Source organism: Enhydra lutris, unplaced genomic scaffold (assembly GCF_002288905.1).
Source record: "Enhydra lutris kenyoni isolate GAN:26980312 unplaced genomic scaffold, ASM228890v2 scaffoldscaffold27, whole genome shotgun sequence".
Taxonomy (NCBI): Eukaryota; Metazoa; Chordata; class Mammalia; order Carnivora; family Mustelidae; genus Enhydra; species Enhydra lutris.
The window spans coordinates 7604028-7617602 of NW_019154111.1; the positions used below are offsets into that span (position 1 = coordinate 7604028).

The 13575-nt window shown below is 50.8% G+C and overlaps 1 protein-coding gene across 1 annotated transcript in view; it reads left to right on the plus strand.

The window, feature by feature from the left end:
• The first annotated feature begins 1969 nt into the window (after nucleotides 1-1969).
• The window catches only part of LOC111151945 (solute carrier family 13 member 4), a 39176-nt gene continuing 27570 nt past the window's right edge, over nucleotides 1970-13575 (plus strand). The window contains exons 1-2 of the mRNA XM_022510183.1: nucleotides 1970-2087; nucleotides 7012-7140. Coding sequence (XP_022365891.1) covers nucleotides 1989-2087; nucleotides 7012-7140 — 228 coding nt within the window. The 5' untranslated portion in view covers nucleotides 1970-1988. The remainder of the gene's footprint in view (nucleotides 2088-7011; nucleotides 7141-13575) is intronic.

Genomic DNA, 13575 nt, shown 5'->3' on the forward strand with positions numbered 1-13575 from the left:
AAATGTCCTGATCAAGTTTACTAGGCTCAGTGGGATCTTTGTTATGTCAGATTATCTCACCAAGGAATTTGAAATGATCTAGGGGTTGAACAGTGGATGTTGAGTTCCGCAGCTGTTTATTATTTTCCAGCCTCTTTAGTATTTGCCACCCAGACATCACACCTGTGGTCTTGTTTGTTCTGAGTCTCAAAATCAGCCCAAGATGAGGCGTGAATGTAACAAATATGGTAGCCAGACTTTCACATGCATTTAAAGAGATGGGTCATCATAGCCCATCCTACAATGGCAAGAGAACCTCGAAGGGAACCTCGACTGTCCATAATTGCCCCTGCCTTGGAAGTCTAGAAGAACTGGTTTTCTGGAGTCACTTCTCCAGTCTCTCTGCGTTTAGCCTGGGGATCATTTCCAACTGTAGACCTTGGAATGCCATTCTTGCATTCTGTGAATTCAAGAAAAACATGGGTAACCTTATCCACATGCCCCTTCTGAGAAAAGAGGCTGACAGCTTCTCCCGATCTCCAACCAGCAGAAACTGCAGAGTGCGACAGCTGCCAAGGCCCTGACCCTGAACTTGTCAACTTCTTCCCTGCCCTCCCACCTCCTTCCTCTTTGCATCCCGGCCAAAGGGAGCTTTCTGCTTCTTTTTTGCTAAAGAGCCTCAGAGAGGAGCATTTGAGCACCGACTCCAGTCAAGAAAGACCACTGACATCTGGGCTCCAAGAGCCTTTGAAATGAGACGGGCATCTAGACTTTTCCAGAGAGGTAGCTACTCTTCCCAACCTCTCTCAAAGTCTGTGGTCTTTCTTATAGGCTAACACCCTCTGCTGACCCAGATGCTTCCTATTCACTCAGACGCCGAAGTAAATGATCTTTGTCATTAGGGAAGTCCGAAGGGCTTAATATTGTACGCTCTGGGGACGAATTTCTCCAGAATTATTATTTCATTTTCTCCCTGTCCGCAAACGCATCTTCCTAAGGACTAGGCTCGTAAGTGCTCTCCCAGGGAAAGCTCTGCGTACGTGGGATTATGTTCACAATGACGATCATCACCGCAGCCCCTAGGATGTTTGAGAAACAAAAATAAGCTTTGCAAGTTGCCTAGGTTCTGCCGACTCAGCAGGCCCCTGCTGGGACCAATCACCGACCGCCTCTGGAAGAGATACGGCCCGATCTTTCCGACGTACTGATTGGCTTTGAGGCCTGGGCGGGGCCACTGCCTGGGTCGGCTCCCGGTAGGTGAGGGAAAGTTAAGGTGGGCCTCCAGCAGGATTTTTGTCCGGTGACAGCAAGGAAAGTCTCGGCGATTTTTTCCCCCCTTGCTTTGGAGGCCCAGGTTCAAGGCAAATTATAAGTGGGGAACCAATTTGAAGGAGAGAAATTGGAACCGAGTTCAGGTGGCAGGTCCTGGGAGAGAAGACCAGCCCTGTCTGAAGTCTGCACCGGCCGCTGACCAACTTGGGGGCCTGGGTTAAGGGAAGAGGGGTACGGCCAGCACAGGTGGAAGAGAAACTGATACTGCCCCAAAGAGGCCATCCGAGAGAGCAAAACTGATGGAGGGCACCAGTCCATGCGCTCGGTATCTTTAATCGGTTAAAGCCTTTACATGATTTCTTCAAGGCTAACCGGCCACAGCAGAGCTGTGCCTTTGATTGGCTAGGGGGCTTTCTGAGAGCCCTAGAATGACGTTTCTCTACTACTGAGCAAGGGACGGGGGCCCCCACTATGCCTCGGTTCAGCCTCCTCTCCCGGTCCCTTTCTGCTGGGCGCGAAACGATGCTCACCAATCCCACCTAAAGCAGGAGCCAAGGAGCCCAGCCTTTTTGTGCACACAGGAGCCGTCACTGGCCTCCTTTTCTGCCCCCAAGACAAGAGAGGACTCTTGGAAGCCGAGTAGGGTTTCAGAAGTCTTTCTGGACTGAGCCCAGCGTGGTGAGAGGCGAAGGCCCCCGGCGGCCGGCGGGAGGCGGGAGGGGGCGCCCAGGGCCACCATGGGCCTGCTCAAGGGCCTCCTCGGGGCGCGAAACCTGCTGCTCGTCATCTTCGTGCCGCTCCTGCTGCTGCCCCTGCCCATGCTCCACCCCAGCAGCGTGAGTACCGCGCGTCGCCTCCTGCCCCTGCGGGCCGGCAGTGGGGGGCGAGGGCAGGGGGGCCGAGGGATGGGGTGCGAGGCTGCTCCTCTGCGAGCTTTGCTCCCGGGATCTGGGCATGGACGGGTCTTTCTGGGGGAGGCTCGAACGCTTTCTTCCCCCACGCTGCCACTTTTGTCCCTCCTCACCCTTCCCAGGGCCCCGACCACATGGCCCCCAGCCAGGGCTGAGGTTGGCGGGGGGCGGCGGAACCCGCTGAGGGGTGCTACCGCGTCCTCGGGCCGCCAGAGCGGGGGCCACGCGCTGTGCCCCTGCGGAGAGGGACACGCTGCTGGGCCGACATTTGTCCTGGGCTCAACAGGGTCACCATGTGACCGGCTCTCTGCGAGGGAGCTAGAGAGCAGGGAGGCCTCCCAGTAAGGACACAGTGGGGGTAGGGGGAGTGATGCCGGAGGGAGGGGATTACCCTGCAGGACTGGGGGGTCGTGGGCGAAGCTGGGGGGTGGCATGGGGGAGGGGGGGCACTGGGACTCCTTTGCACCCACCAGGGGCTGTTGTTCTGCTAACCACACTTTGAAATGCAGTCTCCGAAGTCCCTCTGAACTTTACATTGAAGCAGAGCTTGGCATCTTGCCCCAGTCCCATGCCTACGGCCCTTTGATCATGTGTATCCTCTGTGTTTCCTTCTCTATGCCCTTGAAGGAGGCACATTCAACAACGCGATAAAAAAAGAAATAAGAGCCCCCAACTCTAGACCATGACCCAATTTTTGAGCAGTTTGCATGAGCAGTGGTGCCAAAGCTTTGGGTCTGCCTTCACGCGCCTTCCTTCCCTCCCTGTCTCCCTCCTCCTCCTCTGCTCCCTCTTCCTCCCCCTCCTCCTCTCCGGGGCTATGCCCCTTGTCCTGCAGGCACTACCCTTAAGACTTCAGGAAAAATAAGCTAAGAGAGGTTAATCATGTTTGTGAGAGGGGAAGAGATTTTTCCATGCAGCTCCCAGAGTAACTTGGTAACCAACATTGAGTTAGAAAGTTAAATAGAGGGGATTAGAATGTCTTAAAAACAAACGGGCCTAAATCTTTACTAGAATAAATACCCCAGAGTGCCAGGGAGCCTCGGAGTAACAGCCGCCCCGGGATTAGCAGAGACAGTGATTGCTGCTGACAGTTTTCCTGGGCTCCTGCTAGTCCATGCTCCGCTCTGTCCAAATGGGCTGATCGTTCTTTCTTTCTTTTTTCAAAGTTTGTTGTTGTTGTTTTTACTCAATATTTGATGCACTTAAGGGAATGTTCACCAGAGACACAGTGCCCTCCTCTCCGTGGTGGTATTAGGCACTCTGTGTCCCCCTAAGTCAGCCCCATTTGGGAGGACCATGACTCTAGGGTGTGGTGTTGCCTGGTTTTCATTCTGGGGACCTGGCTTTGAGCGCCTCAGTCACCAATGACTCGTAAGAAGAATCCACAAGAAGAAACAAAATAAAATACCAGTTATTGAAGTAGGCAAAATAATCTATAATTCTGATGGAAGACAGGTGTTATTTTAAAAAGAAGGGAAAAAAATCTTGGGGTGGGGGAAGAGGAGAGCAAAGGAAAAGCAGGTGAACCTCTGGTCTGTTTGGATTTGTACATAATCTTTGAAGAGATTTTTACAGCTGGACTTACGGAGACCAAGGGACTCTGTCTCTTCCCTCCTCCCACTATGACAACATAAAATGCTTCCAGATATCGCCCAATATCCCCTGGACTGCAGGGGGGCCGGGGAGGTGCAAATTCGCCCCCTTTAAGAAGAAGTGCCTTTTAGGAAAGTAAACCTAACACTACCTCAGGGCCTCCCGGTCGGTGCACGTGACGGATACTGGGACTCCCATAATCCCGGGGAAAGCTAGATGGAGTCCGGTATGGCCGGTGTCCTCAGAGCTGGATGCAGCTCACTTGCCACTTACCCAGAGTGCCCTCCAAAGGTGATTTCCGTTTGTGTCACTGTATCAGCGAGAGCTCTGCTCTTCTTCTACAAGGACATAAAATCACCTTGAGGTGACCAGTGCCCACAGTAAGCACAAACCAACACATAGAAGGTCTCTCACCCATTCTTACTCCCACGTGTCAAACTTTTAGATTCTGATATTGAATCCTCAGGATTCTAAAGGGGACCTGGCTGCTCCAGGCTGGAGCTGAGGGAAGGGACCCGGCCGGAGTTCCCGGCCTGCCTTTCTAATGGTTCTTCAAAAGATAAGCCACAGCTACATCCTAGGAAGCATTAGAAGGACCCTCCCCTTTTTCCTGCCCAGCTCTCTAACACCAGAGGCCCCGACTTGGTCTCCTATGTTCCAAAAGAGAAGGGCATAGGAGGGGCTTGTCCATAACCAAGACCTGCCTCAGTGTCCCTGGAGGGATAAAGGCTACACCCAAGTCCCAAACGAAATTTCAGAAAGGCCTCATGGTCATGTATGACAACAAATAAACAGACCTCAAGCCCATTCTGGTGAAGTTTGAGTGGAACATCACTGAGATGATCGGACAGCACGGGAAAGGACCAGATGGACACATCAGTTGGTAGCAGAGTCAGGAAACATCCCATATGGGAAATGCCGCTTTTGAGCTTCCTCCTTTATTTGTAAACAGAAGCCAAAAAGAACTGATAATACTATGCTTTAAAGGCACTGCCCGAATTCTCCTCAGCCCCTGCACACCCCCTAACTAGTGGCAGTGATAAGGGGCCAAGGGTTTCCAGAATATTCTCTCCAATAGATAGATAAGAGAAACCCTGTAGCCAGCAGAGGAACCCAGTTCAGTTCAACCAACTTTAATTGAGCCACCTGCCAGACACTGGATGGATGTGGGGCCCCGGGATTCCTGTAATCAAACCTCACAAAGCTTTTGGGGAGGGTATCTAAATGCAAGCTTACCCACTGAATTTTGAGAAGGTTCAGAAGGAGCAAAAGGAAGTTTATGTAAATTCCATGGGTGAACGGGGTGAGAAATATGGAAAAGGGCCTCTGGAGGTAGACTCTTGGCCATTCTCGTGCTGTAAGAAAGTCCAGATAAAAATGATGATGGTGGTTTACCCTGTTCTTAAGGGGGCTTGCTGACTTCCTCCAAGCCAACCTATTCTAATTTGTAACAGTAATTACAATCAACACGTGTACCTTAGCTTACCCAAATCCTCCTAATTCAAACTAAGATGGTACCCAGGAGAAGGTTGGTTCTCTCTTTCTCTCCATCTGTCTTCCCTTCCCCTCTCCCTTAACCTTAATCTGTGGCCCTGTAAGGACAAGAAAGACTAAAGGTCCTTAGGAGGGAATAAGGGCTCTCAGGGAGGGACAGATAGCCTGTCCCTTTTATTTTCAGCTAGAGTTAAGACCTGCCATTCTGTGTCCCAGGGAAGAGATAGGAATAAGTAGGCTCAAGGGGGCTAAAGGCTTTGAAATTCTTTATGTAGTTTTATTTCTGCAACAAAAGCGAGTATTTCTCTAAATTGCATTATTTTCCAATGGAATCTCCCCCCCCCCCCCTTCCTGATTCTGTTTTCTTATCAGCAACTTCTAAAAGTTTTAACTTCTCTCTGATCTTTCGGCCCCAGAGGCTATCTCAGTGGGAGCTACACAGTCAACAATCTTTGGGCCCTGTTCCCATTTCTCAAACCCCAAGACGGTAATCCATGCATATCAGGAGGGAGCAAGGTCCCATCCAGCCAAGCTGGGTTAATCACTCCTGACGCCCCTCACGGATCCTAGCGACCTTTTGGAACTTTTGTGCAAGAGTTTGAGGACGCTTGTTCTGAATCCAAGGGAGAGATAAACAGAACAAGATTTGTCAGGCTCCTTGATCGCCAGCCAGCCTCAGGGCAGGTCAGATCTGAGCCCAGATGGTTTAGGACGATGTATAAATTGAGGAACCCAGAGCTTGCTTGGACCCTCTGTGCAATGGCCCTCCAAGACCACTGTTAAGGTCCTTGGACAGTCACCCCCCCACCCCCGAGAGTAAGTCAGTGACCTTTCTCAGCTCCGTTAATCAGTGAGATTCTGAGCAGCCAGCACTACTAGAGGCTGAGGTTAAGGAGGGCTGGTTGTCGAGAACATTGTTGTGCTTTTTTATTCGATGCACCGCAAGGCTGTACAGCCAGCCACGTGGCAGTGTTGGGGAAAACTGGTAAATTTCCAGGCCTTCCCTTGCGGGTAGATAGCACTTTTGATTCCCTTTATTGGAGGGATGTTTTCCATGTGTATCAGGCAGGGGGGGATGAAGTCCCAGAGCGGTGAGAATCAGACACTGGTAGGGATACGGGTTCTCAACCAGGCACAAATATTCCCCCCAGGGACATTTAGCAACGTCTGAAGGCATCGGTGGTTGTCACAATCGGGAGGTACTACTGACATCTAGTGGGTAGAGGCCAGGGATGCTCTTCACGCCCAGGACAGCCCCCCACGGCATAGACTTTTCCAGCCCTACAATGGGCCAATCTCAGAGCTCACACGTGAATCAGTTTCACAAATGGATCCCAACTTTCAGTCACCCCAAGAACACCAGTATCCAATCAACTCGATGCCAAAATATTCCGCCGCGTGCCCGAACTGTGCACTCCGTCTTTAGAGCCTGTGATCTTGGGTCTGGACACAGTTCATTTCAGTCCCCATCCTGCACAGTTTTAGGCACCGGCAGAGCTGTGAGTCTGGTGGTGTCGCTGCCACAGACCACGTGCCAGGCGCCGGTCCACCCAGGGAGCAGCCATTACAGCACACACCCAAGTGTGGGCCCCACCATGGACCCCACATGGCCCTGCCAAGGCCAGCTCTGCACCTCCCAGGGTTGTGTCCTGGGGCCCGTGTTTGAGTCTGGATGCCTATTGCCTCCACCCCGGGTCTCATTTGGATTCTCCATGGCAGTGGTTCTCCCTGTGACTAACTGCCCACTTTCCTCCCCTTCCAGGAGGCTGCGTGTGCTTACGTGTTGATCGTGACCGCTGTGTACTGGGTGTCTGAGGCCGTGCCTCTCGGAGCTGCAGCGCTGGTGCCTGCCTTCCTGTACCCGTTCTTCGGAGTCCTCCGGTCCAGCGAGGTTAGAACATTGGTGGCCCAGCTCCCTGCTCAGGGCCCCGCTGGGCCAGTGAAAGAGGGCTCGAGGTGAAGGGAGAGTCCCAAAGCACTTAAGGACAGGGCTTTCTTCACCCTCTGGAAAAACCTCTTAGCACTAAGCCTTTGCAGCTGCTATGCCAGGCCCTGAGTTCCTCTCCCATGACCCTCATCTCCCTCAAACTGCCTCTTTCAGGAAGCCTTACTTGACCGATCACATCCAATTGCTCCTTCAGTCTGAAACCCTCTAGGAACTGGGGGGTTAGCACCTATAAGCAACCTGCTGTTGACCTTTTTCAGTCTTTTGTATCCACTTAAACTATAAGGCAGGAATCAAAGGTCAGAATCGGGTTTCCCAGGTCTTTGGAATCTCATTATAAACCTCAGCCCCTATACAGTAAGTGCTCAATAAATGTGTGTTGACAGAGAGACTCATGATGTTTTCCTGAGTCCTGACAATGTTTTCATCCACTTCCCCTAAAAAAAGAAAAAAAATTTCTATTCCTTCTTCCCCAACTCAAGATTACTGCATATTCTTTCCTTGACCTCTGTCTACCTAGAAACTGCCCTCTCTGTCTACTCTCTCTCTCTACGGCATCCTTAAAAACTCATCCAGAAATTGTCAATATCGAGCCCAGGTTGTGGTCAGATTTCAGGGCATACACTTAACACCCAGCACAAGTGGGAAAGAAGAAAAACACAACCAGAACCCAGAAGCAAGATGAAAGATGGTCCCCATCCATTACTACCTGGTTCTGTTTAGACTCTTGTCACAGCACCTGGTCTCTGCTTAGAGCTTCTGATAAAGATCGAATGGTAGCGACGAAGGACAGAGACAAGGAAGAAGGATGAAAGGGAACCAATGTTTGCAGGCCTACGAGCAATCAGGCACTACAGTGGAAGTACTATATTACTTAATGTAATACCCCTGAGATCTCTGCAAGGTGGGTGTTAGTATTTTCATTCTGAGGATGAGTGAAGAGACTCAGAGAGTTAAGAATCACACTCAAAATCACAAGGTAGGAAGTAGCAGAACTGGATTCAAACTCATACCCATTAGATTTCAAAGTATATTCTTGCTTGCTATTCTACCAGACAGACTCAACTGACCAATCTGATTGTTAGTTTGTGTTTGGGGTATTTGGGTTTTTGGTCTTCACTGAGTTTTTTGTTGCTATCGTTTTTTTTTTTCTGTATTGTTCTTGTTTGGGGGTGGAAGAGTTAGTGGCAATGGGTGGCTGTAGTAGTGAAAAAGGATGGGAGCCCCTAAACCATCAGCAGTGCTTTTATTCCTGGAAATGGGTACAACACCAATATCCTGGAGAGTCACAGAAAAGCTAGGCTGTGACCTGCATCACCCAGCAGTTGCTCCAAAGTGTCCCCTTCCTTTGTGGAAACAAGAATAGGTAGTTTGGTCTGAGGGCCTGCCTAAAAGAACCACCAACCTTAAACACGACTGTTCTTAAGAAAAGCATTTAAACTTATTCTGCAGATTTCTCTTTAAAAGTGAGACACCAGAAGCCCATGAATCAGGGGGTGAAAACAGAGGGCAGAGGGAAAAAATGACATTATAGAAAGAATTGAGGGGCGCCTGGGTGGCTCAGTGGGTTAAGCCGCTGCCTTCAGCTCAGGTCATGATCTCAGGGTCCTGGGATCGAGCCCCACATCGGGCTCTCTGCTTGACAGGGAGCCTGCTTCCCTCTCTCTCTCTGTCTCTGCCTGCCTCCCTGTCTACTTATGATCTCTCTCTGTCAAATAAATAAATAAAATCTTAAAAAAAAAAAAAAAGAATTGAATCTTAACTAACATTTAACATGAGCTAACTACTAATTAAAAGATTTCTATCTTGTATTTCACAATGGGCAGCCCCAAAGCCAGCAGCATGACAGCCTTGAAGTAGATGATGTCCCTCTTTCTCCAAGGACTGCCAGGAGTTGTCCAGAGGGGTGGCCCACTCAGTGCCTCCGCACGGTAGAGATGTTGTCAGCAACGGTTCATCCAAGGGCCCACCCCTCTGCACAGCCAGGAAGGCCAGACCTAGAAGGCCATCTATTGAGTCAGTGGTTTGTGGGCATAACATGACTTTGTGAGGAGAAAAGAAAGACTGTCCGGTGAAGGGCAAGTTCTGGAAAGTTCTGGAGGAGCTAGAGGGCAAATCTTGTCATTTGAGGTGAAAAGTCCTACCCCATCTGAAAAAGTAGTGGTGGCTGGCAATGATAATTAACATTTGGTCTATAGGAAGCAGATTCAGCCAAAGGTAGTCTGTTTAGTTAGCTTTTTAAACTCAGAGTAGAGGAAAATGCCAGTTAAGTAGAGGACAGGGCTTATGACCCTTGGTGAGCCACTCAACTTTGAGATGGAGACCTTGTCCACCACCGGCAGCCACGCCCCCACACCAGCATGTGCCAGGGCTCTCCAGGAAAAGGCAGTCAGATCATCTACTTGTCACTCCCCAAACCCACATTGTGCTTGCCTCGTCTTGCTTTGACTCAAAGTTCTTTTTTTTTTTTTAATTTATTTGACAGACAGATCACAAGTAGGCAGAGAGGCAGGCAGAGAGAGACAGGAGGAGGAGGCAGGCTCCCCGCTGAGCAGAAAGCCCGATGCGGGACTCGATCACAGGACCCTGAGATCATGACCTGAGCCGAAGGCAGAGGCTTTAACCACTAAGCCACCCAGGCTCCCCTTGACTCAAAGTTCTTTCCACTTTCCTCCACTGTTAAAATCCTGCCCAGTTACCCTCTACAGTGAAGCCTTTCCAAAGACCTCAGCTAAAAGTGCTGCTCCCTTCCCTTGGAGCCGATCTGATGTCCTTAGCCTTGAAGGGGTACATCAGACACACCTGACAGCAACTTTTTGCGGACATGTCACCTCACCACAAAGATTTGCAGCCCCTGGGATTTATGGCATCTGTGGACTAGATCCTTGTGCTGGCCTTCAGTGAAGGGTTTTTGGTTGCAGGGTTTCCAGACGGTGTGCAATAGTGTGCTTTCCACCTGAAGGAAGGCCTGTGGGTAGGTAGGATCAGTGTGACTCTAGAACCGTGGCTTTTTTTTTAAGGTTTTTTTTTTTTATTTATTTGACAGACAGAGATCACGAGTAGGCAGAGAGAGAGGAGGAAGCAGACTCCCCCCTGAGCAGAGAGCCTGTGCGGGGCTCAATCCCAGGACCCTGGGATTGTGACCTGAGCCGAAGGGAGAGGCTTTAACCCACTGAGCCACCCAGGCGCCCCTAGAACCATGGCTTTTGTCCCTCATGTTATTCATTCAACATTCAGAAAAATATTTCCTGAGTTCTGTATCTACCAGGCGCCATCTGGGACGTTACAGGACCCTGACTGTGACAAAAATGAAACACGGAATTTCTGCCCTCTCGAGTCTCACAGCTGATGTATGCATACAAATGGTTCATTTTTATGGTGATGACTTGATAGTCAGCAGGGGTTAAGAGTTTGTTGTGTGCAAAGCTTAGACTTCCTTCTTTCTGCCTTGCCTAAAAGTGATACAAAATGATAGACTCCTGACCTTGAGAAGCTTCTACTCTAAAAAAGAGAAGACACAAGCCAAATGGGAAAACACAGAAGACCCATGCGGTAATGCCTCGTTTTCTGGCCCTGCGGAGGATTCACCCAATTCCCCAAGAGGGAATGTTCTAGATAAATGAAATACACCCCACCAGGTGCCCAAACTTTCTTTTGACCACTTTTTGATTGACGTCTTTCTAGGAGGCTTTATAATTTCCCCAGCCTTTTAAACAGAAGTTGTTGAAAACAAGTTAACTTTTTCTCTGGAAACTTCACAATTTCCAGGGGGAAAAAATTTCTCAATCTAAGGAGCCAGTGTGGGCTGGATGATAGCACAGTTGAGTGACTTGAGTGCTGGCTGAACAGCTGAACCTTAAGAATCTTGAGTAACGTACTGGCAGTAGACTAGAGGGAGAGCCCAAGTGAAAATACGAGAGGTACGTTATCAGATCTGCAGATGACTCGAAGCTGGATGGGCCAACTAATTAATGATGACAGAAACAAGGCTGACAGGATGAGACAATGGCCTGGGACTGACAAAATGACGTTTCATAGGGATAAACGTTCACAGTGTGTGTGGAAAAGAACTTGGCTTTTAGCTGAGTACAGAGGCAGCATGAATCATCTATCAGCCCAGTGTAGCTGCCAAAATCTGGAGCACGTACCATATGCCAACCACTCTGGGAGGTCCTTGACGTGCTCCGTGTCACTTAACCCTCTGTAAAGAGGTTCTCAGTTCTGTCTTTACGGAGGAGTTCAGAAATGGAAGTTCAGAGAGGTTAAGAAGTCAGGATTGGACCCAGGAGTGTGTGCCCCCTAAACGTGTGCTCTTAACCACTGGCCGATAGCTACTGAAGTCTGCTGAGTTAATTAAGGTCTGTGCCCAGAGCATCAGATTCTAGATCAGGAGCTTGTGCGGTGGTGGGTAGCTGAGATGTCTCCAATTTAGAATGTGAGTCACACGAGGAAAGACGAGAAGACTCAAGAGGGACGTGATTTCTGGCTTCTGCAGCTCAACACACAAGGCTCAGAGGCTCAAACCAGAACCAGAGTCCACGCACGGTAAGAAAGACCCGCTCCATGTGTGGGAAGATGCCGGACTGGGCAGCCAGGTGGGGTCTGCGTATTCCTGGTCCTGGGAAGGCAAGCCGGGTGACCAAGTCAGGGACATTAGAGGTAGATTTCGTGCCTTGGGAGAGGGGATGGACTCAAAGGGCCCTTTGACTTTGGGATTCCATGATCTTCATGTTGGCATCCTGCCGCTATTTCTGTCTGTGGGCGAACAGAGCTGAGGCCAGGAGTTTAGGTTTGTTCTTTATTTTACCTCTGTTGTGACTCTCACGACTATCATTGTATCTGCCTGGGGATCATCTATGCCTTTCTAAGGTGCTGCCACAGCCCGGGACAATCAAATTAGCTTAGATTTACTGTTTCCAGGAGGCTGGGAGCGAGAGCACTCTCTGGGGCAGGAAGAGGCATGGTTGGAATGCTGGGGCTTGGGAGGAGTCTCCAGGGTGTCCTGGGGCAGGAACGACTTCCAGTAGAGATGACATCTGCTTTCTATCTCTCCCCTGACCAACATACACTCACACACACGCGCACACACAAACACACCCCCTCTGCTGTCTCCACGGCCCCGCACTGCCGGCCCCTGGCAAGTGTCCGTGGCATTCCAGCTCCCGCCAGGAGAGGACAGGGAGCAGGGCAGCTCCAGCTGCGATAACAGAACAGACTCAGCAGCCCCATGACACTGAAGTTCAATGTCACAAATCTGCTTCCCTGTTGGTTCCTGATCCTTCTGACCTGCCAGATTGCCGACCAGCCCCCAGACCCTGACTTTCTCTGTCTTTTTATTTTATTTTTTTTTAAAGATTTTATTTATTTATTTGACAGAGAGAGAGATCACAAGTAGACGGAGAGGCAGGGAGAGAGAGAGAGAGAGAGAGGGAAGCAGGCTCCCTGCTGAGCAGAGAGCCCGATGCGGGACTCGATCCCAGGACCCTGAGATCATGACCTGAGCCGAAGGCAGCGGCTTAACCCACTGAGCCACCCAGGCGCCCCTCTCTGTCCTTTTAGACCTGGGCACATTCCACATACCACTCTCTGCTCTGCCTTTCTGGCCTCTGCTCACCACAGGAGCTGACCCCCTCCATACAGGCCCACGGGGAGGGAGGCTGAGCCTCCGGGCCTGGCCCCCTGCTTGAACCCCAGCCATCCCTCACCCACAGCCCGCCAGATGCAGCCCAGAGCTGAGCTCCACACCCAGTCCGTGTGTGGGGCCTGGGACCGGGAATCTCCAGACACTGCAGCCTCCTGAGGCCAACTTAATGCTTCTGGGGGAAGAGCTACTCCCTACACAGGAGCCAGCCCCTTTGCCAGTGGACTCAGAGCCCAACCCCCTGCCTCAGTTTCCTCCAGTGGAGGCGGTCCATGAGGTCCCAGAGAAGAAACTGGGGGTGCTTTAGAAACTGAGTTAGCTAAGCAGACTTCCGGGCCAGGTCAGCGCTCATCAGTCTCCCCCTGATTTAGGCTTCTCGAGGGCAGGGTTTGCAAAGAATGTTTTTTTAGCAAAAAAACCTTCTCTTTATACCACATCTTGGGAGACTCAATACATAAAACAGATGGAAGAGGAACTCCTGCTCAAACTGGGCAAGGAGGCCCAGAGCCCTGGCTGCGGAGGCCCTTCCCGCGGGCTTCCTGACATTTCAGACACAGTGAGCATGGATGGCAAACCTCTGGCCTTGGGGAGTGTAATTAGGTGCTCAGGAGCGTGTTGGAGCCCGCAGAGGCTTATCCAGCATGGACAGCATTCCTTTCCCCAGGGAAAGTCCCGGAGTCAGGTACGCTGGATTTGGCCGCCTTGCCGCGGCACTGGCTGGAATGCTATACCCTGAGCTC